Source organism: Pyrus communis, chromosome 12, assembly GCF_041283825.1.
Source record: "Pyrus communis isolate YQ-2024b chromosome 12, ASM4128382v1, whole genome shotgun sequence".
In the NCBI taxonomy this organism is placed as follows: domain Eukaryota; kingdom Viridiplantae; phylum Streptophyta; class Magnoliopsida; order Rosales; family Rosaceae; genus Pyrus; species Pyrus communis.
The window spans coordinates 6211675-6221870 of NC_142576.1; the positions used below are offsets into that span (position 1 = coordinate 6211675).

General features: G+C 37.3%; 1 protein-coding gene and 1 long non-coding RNA gene across 2 annotated transcripts; one reads left to right on the top strand and one right to left on the bottom strand.

The window, feature by feature from the left end:
• Window positions 1-6105: 6105 nt before the first annotated feature.
• LOC148692242 (uncharacterized) lies at window positions 6106-8844 on the bottom strand. The gene is made up of 3 exons (XR_015953853.1): window positions 8126-8844; window positions 6731-6797; window positions 6106-6153 (listed from the first exon to the last, which is right to left on the bottom strand). It is a non-coding gene; the product is annotated as an uncharacterized LOC148692242 (long non-coding RNA).
• Window positions 8845-8884: 40 nt separating this feature from the next.
• On the top strand, window positions 8885-10117 carry LOC148692243 (protein ZW2-like). The gene has a single exon (XM_088680818.1). The coding sequence runs from the start codon at window positions 9191-9193 to the stop codon at window positions 9935-9937; it is 747 nt and encodes a 248-aa protein (XP_088536944.1). The 5' UTR covers window positions 8885-9190; the 3' UTR covers window positions 9938-10117.
• Window positions 10118-10196: the final 79 nt, after the last annotated feature.

The following is a 10196-nucleotide window of genomic DNA, read 5'->3' on the forward strand; positions in this document are numbered from 1 at the left end:
GAAGACGCGTGCAGCTTTGTCAAAAGGAGCCGCATCTGCACTACCACGTGTCGTTCAGAAATCGAAGGGGCGCCTGCTCAGAAATCGAAGAGGCGTGTTCAGAGATCGATGAGGTGCCATTATTTCAAAAAGCCGGATTTGCGGGATCAAAACGTTTGTCGACAAAGGTAAAAAGTACCACCACTTGATATTATCTCTATATATGTCGACCTTCGTCTTTTATGGCAGGGCAAACCTGAAGAAAAATGCCCAACTCTCCCTCACCTCTGAGGGCGTACTCCCAGCAAAGCCTTTCGAAAGACTCAATTCTTTCTTCTTCCCCAAAGATGATACCAGATGCCTGGAGTACATATGACCCAGGAGGAAACAGCACAACAAATACATGTGCTGATTCATTCACCGCTTCTTCAAAAGCAAAGGTATCTCATATCATCAAGGTCAAAAGCAAAAGTATCTCATATCATGCTCTTTCCCTGTCTTTTTCTTTGTCCTTGTTCTTACTCGCATGGCAAAGTAAAACAAGCAATCAGCCGGCACTTGGAGTCAGTCTTCCGTTCTGGAGCCAACTGCCTGGAATCTATTCCTGATTGCTTACCTAGCGTTGCTCTCGAGTAGTCATCTTCAACGGTTGATACACTTCCGGAGAAGGGACCACTTCTGCAAAGGGGAGCGAGTAAGGCAAGTGCAAATGATACATTGAAGCATGTGGAGACAAACATAGGCTGAGTTATCCTCCAACCCTTTTCAATACGAATTGGAAAGATTGAACAAAGAAACAGACCAAAAGGGTATGCTCAGACCTTCGGGGGAGACCAAATGAACCATCCTGCTGCCCAGTTCAAGAAGTAGCACAAAGGAAAATCAACGATGGGCAGAAACCAGTTCAAGAGTAAGCCTGTGGAATCACAAAGATCAAAAGCCTCAATGCAATTACCAAGGAGAAGATGGAATTTACACTCTATAACCAGATTTGCGTCTCTAAACTCTTCTCTTTGTTAATTACATTATGCCATGTTTAGTATGTTTAAGTGCTTTTTGTGTATTTACTTATGCTTTGTGTGAATCTATGCTTAAAACATTGAGGACAATGTTTGATTTAAGTGTGGGGGGGTAACTAAGTATATTTGATGCAAATTCGTTGGATTTTATCACCTATCACTTCACATGTTGTTTCTCACTGTTTTAAAACTGTTTTAGTGTGTTTTGTCTTAAAAATTCGAAAATCCCATAAAAATTTGAAAAATTGTTTTGAAAAACCCAAAAAAGAGTTGTTTTAAAGTTGTTTTTGTGTGTGTGTTTGTGTCTTAGGATACCTTCCAACACAATGATAAGGATTTGGTTTGTAATTGCATGACTGTTAAAAAGAGTTATTAACATAGAGAAAAGTTTGATTTACTCTTGGTATATGCTTGGTTATGGTTATAATGTATAACTTCACATGCAATAAAAAAAAAAAAAAATTTAGTTTTTGTAACATGCCTGAAGGAAGGAACTCAAACAAATGCTACAACCCTGAGAGACTTGAGCCTATAACGTTCTTTGGAGAGTATAATCTGTGATTTCTTGTTTTCTAAAATCGTTGCATGATCTCATTATTCTTTGCTTGGTTACTACTTAGAAGGCGTTTCATCATATAGTTCCAAATGCTAGAACTCATGCCCATTTCATTCAAAGCATGTTATTGATTTGCATAACATATATCAAGATGAAGTTGTGTAGTTGCCACCATAGCCAAATAGAGCCTCGCTTCCCATATTTCGTATATATGTTGTAAGTTTTACCCCCGTTGAGCCATGTTAACCCATGTTCTTTGTTAACCCACTTTATCTTCACCTAACCTAGAATATGACCGTCCTTACCCTTGTTCTTAAAAGATAGTGAGCATGACTTAATTGAATTCCTTTTGAGTTACATTATGAAAGAAAATAAGTGTGGGGGAGAGAATGTTTAAGTGTTTTTGTTTTGAGATTCAAAAAAAAAAAAAAAAAAAAAAAAAAAAAAAAAAAAAGAGAGAAAAGAATAAGTGATTGAAGAAAGGTTCCAAAACAACAATTCTGGGCATAAATTGTCTAAATTCTCCCTTTTTGTTCAAAAGTTGAGTTTTCATTCAAAAGTGAATTCTAAGTTGATTAAAATTGCTTTGCTCACTATTTCTTTAAGAACCTTTGTTTTCCATATCCCTTCTTTGTTATCCACATACCCCAAGCCCCGTTACAACCCTTGACTTCTATCTTGAGTGTTGTGTATTTCAATTTGTGGAGTTTGAACTTGGTATGAGCTTATGGTGTCACTGGTTCTCGCGTCTAAGTAGTAGCATTCCATTCATGAGATCATATATAAACTTGATTATTAACTCCAGAATTTGCGTTCTTTGTGATACATATATGTGAGTGTCGTTTTCATGTTTACATCAATCTTCTCACATATGACTAGATTAGGGTGTGTAGTTAGAAAATCTGAGTAAAAATTGAGTGCATATCTTGAAAGGAATTGAGCAAATTCTCTAAGGCATGTTACTACATTCAAAACATGGTTTTAAATGCTTAATTGTGAACTAGTATATGGTGACTATGATTAAGAATGTACTTAAATGTGAAGATGACTAAAATCTGTGAGAATGATGATTTTTAACTTGTCATGTGCATTGGAAATCCCTAAGACGGTTGTTGGAAGGTTTAGGTTGTGTTTTACGTGTTTAGTGTCGTTTTGTTTATTTGTTTTTATTCTGTTTTGCTCGAGGACTAGCAAAAGCTAAGTGTGGGGGTATTTGATAGGAGCATATTCATGCGACTTAAATGGCTTGTTCTCGTGCATTTACGTTATGTTTCTCTCGTTATTTTAGTCCTTTATGCTTCTTTTGTGTGTTTTCAGGTTCTAAGGGCCTAGGGAGCAAGAAAGTGCATTTTGAGGCCATTTGGAGCATTTTTGGGCATGGATTGGATAGCTTATCCATGGAGCCAAGAGGATGGACGAATTTGAAGGCCTTGTATGCACTTGAAGACACAAAACAATGGCTCTAGCCCAATCAAACACATTATGCCATACAAACCAACCTATTTTAGGCCCATTCTATGTACTTAAACCCTAGCCCTTTAAACTAATTCATTTATCACTTATCAAACCATTCACTTATCACTCACCACATATCATTCACTTATCACTTAACATATCATTCATTTATTTCACTTCCATACTCCTCTTAATTCCACATGCATTCTCACACATGCACATCATTCACTCACATTTCCACCATTCATTCTTTATTCCTTTCCAAACATCTCACATGCATTTCCACCTTCCTACTTCATCATTTCACCACATTCTCCCTCTTTAACTCACATGCATTCATCATAATTCACAACACAAAACAACTTCATTGCCGTGGGTTCCCATTTCCTTTCCAAACATCTCACATGCATTTCTTCATTATTTCCTAACCCTACATGCATTATTTATTGCATCTTCACATGCATTCACACACACTTTACACATTCAAACCGTGAGCTCCCATTCCTATATGCCATTTTCAGATTTCCACCCACTAACCTAGTCATCAACACATGCACTTCCACCTTTCATCCACAATGATTCATGATTCATTCACTTTGCATCCTTTAATTCAATCACATACTTTTCCATCATTAATTAGCCACTTGCATCTTAAACAAACAGCCATATGTTCCCTCCACTACTCCTATAAATACCCTTGCATTCATTCATTCAATTCATATCTCATATTTCCATTCACAACACTTCACACAACACAAATACACATCCATTGCCGCAATTCCCCTTCCATTTTCTGTGCAGTTTTTCTCCTTCATTGCAGCCACTATCCAACCACTTCCCATCCCTCCAAAACACTTCACATAATCCCCAAAGCTCACCTTAGACCTTGTGCTACAACAACGAGGAAGAAAAGAGTGCCTAAACGTTCATACAATTCAAGTTTGAGTTGTTGGAATGTTTAGGTGTTTCTTTGATTTCAAAGTTTAAATTTAATTCTCTTTGTTTTGTACGTATGAGAATGGAAGAGAAGAGTGCCTAAACGTTCGTACAATTCACGTTTGAGTTGTTGGAATGTTTAGGTGTTTCTTTGATTTCAAAGTTATGAGGAACTAAACCCCCTTTAGCTAGGGGGTGATTCAAAATACATGTTTATGCTTGCAATATGAATTGATTACTTTTGGTTGGAATTTTATAAGTTGTGGATTCAATTTGTTTAACCATTTGAATGAATATGACGCTAGAATATAAGTGAGTTTCACCTAATAGTTACGAACTTATATTCACAAGTAGTGGATGTTGCTTATAAACAATCGCGTTAAACGAATTCTTGGCATAAGTTTCATGCGTATTCCATAGTAACGAATGCCTCGTCAATATTTATGATTTCCGTTGAACTTAATGATCTTTGTTGAATGTCTCTATCATGCGTATTCCATAGTTAGGGACTTTGATTAAGAATAAATTGGTTGTAATGCGTATTCCATTCAATCCAACGAATCTAGGGAAATCTGAAAGTTAATGTAAGCGGACCTAATTAACTTGGAGCATTGAGTTTCATAATTTATCGAAAGACCAACCGAAAATCAATCTTGTATTGCAAGTGTAACATGTGTGGAGAAGAACCCCTTAGCTATTCCATCATCCATATTTTTCATCACATTCATATTTACATTTTGCCTTTAATTATATTCTGTCCATTTAATTTAATAGCGTCCAACCACAATTTCCCCCCCTATTTTGTTAAGTCTTAATCATTCGTATTTGTTTTATTTTTGTATCTTTAAGCTTTTGGAGTCATAAACACTTGCAAATTCGTCTAAATCAAGTTCTAGCTTCTATTTGAGTCAATTTGATTGTTTTAGACAATTTGAGTTTTTTCAAAGCCATTCTGAGTCATAGTAGTCTAGTTAAGAGTATTTTAATTTAGTTTTTATGTTTTTAAGTCAATTTAGAAGGTTTTAGCAAGCCCTCCTAATCCCCGGTCTAGAACGATCCCTCACTTATCCATTCTACTACAATTGTCAAACGAGGGTTTAATTTGAGTGTCAAGTAAATCTCGCATCAATAATCCCTGAAATCTCACCCAAACGTAATCCCTAAAATCCCCTCTCTGGGACATGCCCCACCTCTCTGTGTCAGAACCCTAAACCAAATCCGTAAAATCCTACTCTTTCTCGTTGCAAATCGCACAAATCAAACCCCAAACCTAATGTCTCAAATCCTCTTGCGATACCCCAAACCTCTCTCTGTTAGAACCCTAAACCAAACCACTTGCAGGCATAAAATTATGCAAAACATAACAGAAAATAGGTAACTTCAAAAACATGGTGGAAAACCATAAAACTCACAAAAACATAGTGGAAAACCATAAAACTCACTCTGCGAAACAAAACTTTTGGTGGCTGTTATTTAACATTAGTCATGTCTATAGATATGCATGCACGTACACAAACAGATGCATATATACACATGCACGCATGCATGCATACCTATATAGGCATGTACATACACACATAGATGCATACATACATACATATACATGTACATACAAACAAAGATGCATACATACACATTTATATATGCACACATATACATATAGCTATACAGATGCCTATATATATATATATATATTTAGACATATACTTAGGTATATATTGATACATATACTTGCACATACATTTGTACATAGACATACAACAAAGTTTGATAACCACAATCAAAGCAACAAAAAAACCAAAAGCAAAAATTCAATGCTTTAAGTAGAAAAAGTTAAGTTTGGTTGTTAAACCCATTCCTAAAGATGAAGTCAAGTATTCATACTCAATCATTGTTGTATCAACAAAAAATTAGAAGGAAAAAAATTCTAATGACTGAAACAGATGACTGTGAAAGGGTTAGGATATACCTGCTGCTAGGAAATCCAGATTCAATTGGATGAGACTCTGTTTCTGAAAAAAGTGCGTATACTTGTGCTGCAAGGATACATCACATAGTAAAGAAATTGGAAGGAAAAAGAGTTTGTATTGAAACACAGTAAAGAGATTTGCATCAGAAATTACTTTGTATAAACAAAATTTAAAATGGATATATAGATACCTCACTAATGGTCTGTCTTGCGGCTGCTGTGTGAATGGATGGTTTGATCTGTAAGGTTGTGTTGGATTTACATGCATATCAAGAATGAAATCAAAAGTTAATTTCAGAAATATATAAGAAACCAAGAAATGAAAAAACAACCTAGCAACATATGGATTCGAAAGATGTGAAGTGGAAAATGAACCTGAAGATGATTTGTTAAGAAGCAAACAGTAGGAAAGTATGAAGAAACAGAAAAAAATGAAAACAGTGCAACCCCTTTGTTTATAAAGACAGAAATATCAGCTAAACAGTGAACTAAACAGTGAGCTAAACAGCCTACACACCCTAATTTAAATGCAATAAACTTAAAAAGGAGTCTTAATTTTGTTTACTCATAAGCAAAGGAAAATAAAATTATGAAAAACAGAAATATCAGAATTTTCAACATTGTGTAGTCCCCTTATTTGCAAAGACTAAGAGGAAAGTCTAATAGGTAAGTAAACAATTTTAAAATATCTAAGACAGCTTTAATGAAGGAAAAATTAGCCATGCCAATTTTGATAAAGGGAATGGTAAATCAAACAGTGAACAGCAAAATTCAAACAAAAGTTAACAAAAAAATTTTAAATGGATTGAGAAATACCTCAGTAATGGTCTCTTTGGTGGCTGTTGTGTGAATGAGGGGTTTGATGTGTATTCTTTTGCTGGATCTACATGCATATGAAAAATCAAATTTATAAGTGCATCCCAAAAATACAGAAGCAACCAAGAAATGGAAAAACAACCTAGGAACATAGAGATATTCGAATGATGTGAAGTGGAAAAGGAACCTGAAGGTGATTTGGTGAGAAGCAAATAGTAGGAAAGTATGAAGAAACACACAAATGAGCAGAGTGTAACCCCATTATTTATAAAGACAGGAAGCTAAAAAGCCTAAACTCCCTAATTAAAAAACAATAAAGTTAAAAAGGAGACTGAATTTTGTTTACACATAAGCAAAGGAAAAAAAATTTCTGAAAAGCACAAATATCAACATAGTGCAGTCCCCTAATTTAGAAAGACTAAGAGTAAACTGTAACAGTTAGCTAAACAATTAAAAATATCTATGACAGCTATAATGAAGGGAAAATTAGGCGTGACAATTTAACAGTGTAGCCCCCTTATTTACAAAGACAAAGAGCAAGCTGTAAACTTAACTAAACAACTTTAAAATATGTATGACAACTTTAATGAAGGAAAAATGAGCTATCACAATTTTAATAAAGGGAATGGCAAATCAAACAGTCAACAGCAAATGGAAAACAATAAACTGTGTAAACTTAGATATGTTTTACGAAATTTTTTTTTATTTGTTAAGCTTTCATGTTGCTGTAAATTTAGGTGTTTTCTCTCTGTGTTGGTGTATCTGCTTAAACTGTTGAACGTTGGTTAATCTTATGGAATATTTGATATACTTCACAGCTTACTGCCTATGTGCAATGGAGCAGCACAAATTTATCTACATTATGGTTGTCAGGACAATGGATTAGGTTGTAGGAAAATGTGGACATATAGCTAATCCTAGAGGTGATCTAAACAACCTGCTAAAGACTAAGAGCAAGCCCTAATAGTTAAGTAAACAATATAAAATATCTATGATAGCATTAATGAGAGAAAAAATATCTATGACAATTTTAATAAATGAAATGGCTAATCAAACAGTAAACAACAATTAAAAACAATAAACTGAAAAAGAGTTAAATCCTAAGGTGGGCTAAACAATCTATAAAGATCTATGACAATTTTAATGGAGGAACAAAATATCCCTAAGAATTCTAAAACAGAAAAAGATCAATCACACAAAAAGTAATCGAGAAAAAAACAAATTAAATCAGTGGAAGATCCTAATTGACAAAAACAGAGACATAATCTAGCACCCAATTGAACAATTTATAGACATCCGTTAGAATTTGAATGAAAGAACAAAATATAAAAGAAAATTTTAACAAATCAAATGGCAATTAGGCACCAAACAATGAAAACAAAAGCAGTGCAATACCTTTTGAATCAAGGGAGAAAAATGAAAACCCAGACGCTGCCATTCGTCCCTGAGGCATGCCCTCCTCACCGACTTTGTGCGTAACCCCTCAACCCTAAAGAATACACACACCCATGCTTTCCGCTGTGTATCTCTCTCCCTGTCCATCTCTCTCTCTAAAATGGGAGAAAATCCCATAGATCCTGGCAGAGGAGCTAGCAAAATCTTTCTCTCACTCAGTCCAAATCCCTAGCTCCCATCTGTCTCCAATCTGTCAGGCCCTATGTTAGTCGCTCTGTCCCCTCTCTTCCCTCGCCACAGCGACACCCAGCTGTCTTCGAGTCAAAAATGGGAGCCACTGTCTATCTCAAGTTCGTCAGCTGTGATGTCCCCTTCCCCTCTCTCCCCGAGTGAAAGCTGAAATGCAGGCTCTGTGTCTCCATGCTCTGTAGTCGCTCTGTCCCCCTCTCTCTCCGCTCGACACAGCGACACCCAGCTGTCTCCGAGTGAAAAATTGGAGTCATCGTCTCTCTCCAATCTGTCAGCCGTGATATCCCTCTCTCGCCGAGTCGAAAGCTGCGAACGGTTGAAAATCAATTCTTAAGCATGAGTGGCAATTGTGTAAATAAAACGAAAGTGTGTTAAAAGCAACCGAGTGGCAATCCTGTAAATAAACTGAAATGTGGTGCAAAACACTGTTCATTTCTACAGTGCAATTTTGCCAGCTTCTTTAGACTAAAGTAATTCTTTCATTATGTCAAATAATAGGAATATAAAGATAATTCTCACTCTCTTCCTCTCTCTCTCTTTTTCTCTCTTTAATGGCGTCTACCTGCACACGCGTCTCCGTCTGAGCCTCACCTCCTCTGTTTCCCTCTCTCTCCCTCTAAAAAAACAAAATGCATGAACCTTGCTCTCGAAGTATCCTCACCCATTAGCATTACTTGCCCACAAAGATAATCAAAAACCAAAATCCCAAAAGAAATCCCGCACCTTTCGAACCCCACCTCCTATTTAATCCCACCCATCTCTCTGTTTTTCGCCGCCATTAAAACCCCAGAAAGCTTTGCTGTTTTTGTTTTGGTTATGACAAACGGCTCTCACAGCGGCAATGCGTCGAACACATTCGAGGCATTCTACGAGGGCTGGCTGGTCCGGCAAGAACACTTCCTCGATGAGCTCTTATCGACCCAGCAGACGATCGACGAGGCCCGAGATGAAGACCTCCGACATTTGGTGTCTCGGGTTCTCTTCCATTACCAGCAGTATTACGACGAGAAATCGCGACTTGGACAGCGGGATGTTTTACTGGTTTCCTCGCCGACATGGTATACTTCCTACGAAAGGAGCCTGCTTTGGATCGCCGGGTACAAATCGGGTATCGTATTCCGGCTCGTGACCGAGTCGGTGCCCGATTTGAGCGACCAGCAGCGGGTCAGGATGGCCCGGCTGAAGGAGGCGACCTGGGTCGAGGAGCGCGCGCTCAACGACAAGCTCGCCAAGATTCACGAGAGCGTGGCGGCACCGCCGTTCATGGATGCGGTGCGGCGGTACGGGAGGGCCGGCCACGGGGAGATTGTGGAGGACGATGCGGTGATCAAGTCACTTAAGTCGGCATTGGAGACCGTGGTGGAGAATGCCAACTTGCTGAAGACGACAATGGCGACGAAGCTGGTGGATTTGCTGAGCTCGGGGCAGGCTATGAGGTTTCTGACGGCAATGATGCAGTTTCAGCTAAAGAGTCGGTGTTTGGGGTTGGAGAGGGACGCCGAGAAGCAGCGGGAAATGAGCGGAGACGGTGGTGGTTGGAGTCCAATTAGTAGTAGGTGGTAGAATTGAGTTTTATATTTTGGAGGAACATGTATGGTGGGTTAGGCTAATAATTTTGATTATGGATGGTAATGGTAATTTTGAGATGTGCATTATGTTATATTTAATATGATTGCATTTTGCAATGGAGCTTGGATGATGAAAATGTATTTGAATATAATTGATATAAAGGAAAGTTTTGAACTTGGGACACAGTAAATTTAAATTTGGAACGCAATGAATTGGAAATGATGAAGTAATTTGTTTTAGTTACAAAGAAAAA

What these genes read in the sequence shown, in the direction of transcription:
- LOC148692243 (XM_088680818.1), top strand. Translation starts at nt 9,191, where the DNA reads ATGACAAACGGCTCTCACAGCGGCAATGCGTCGAACACATTCGAGGCA.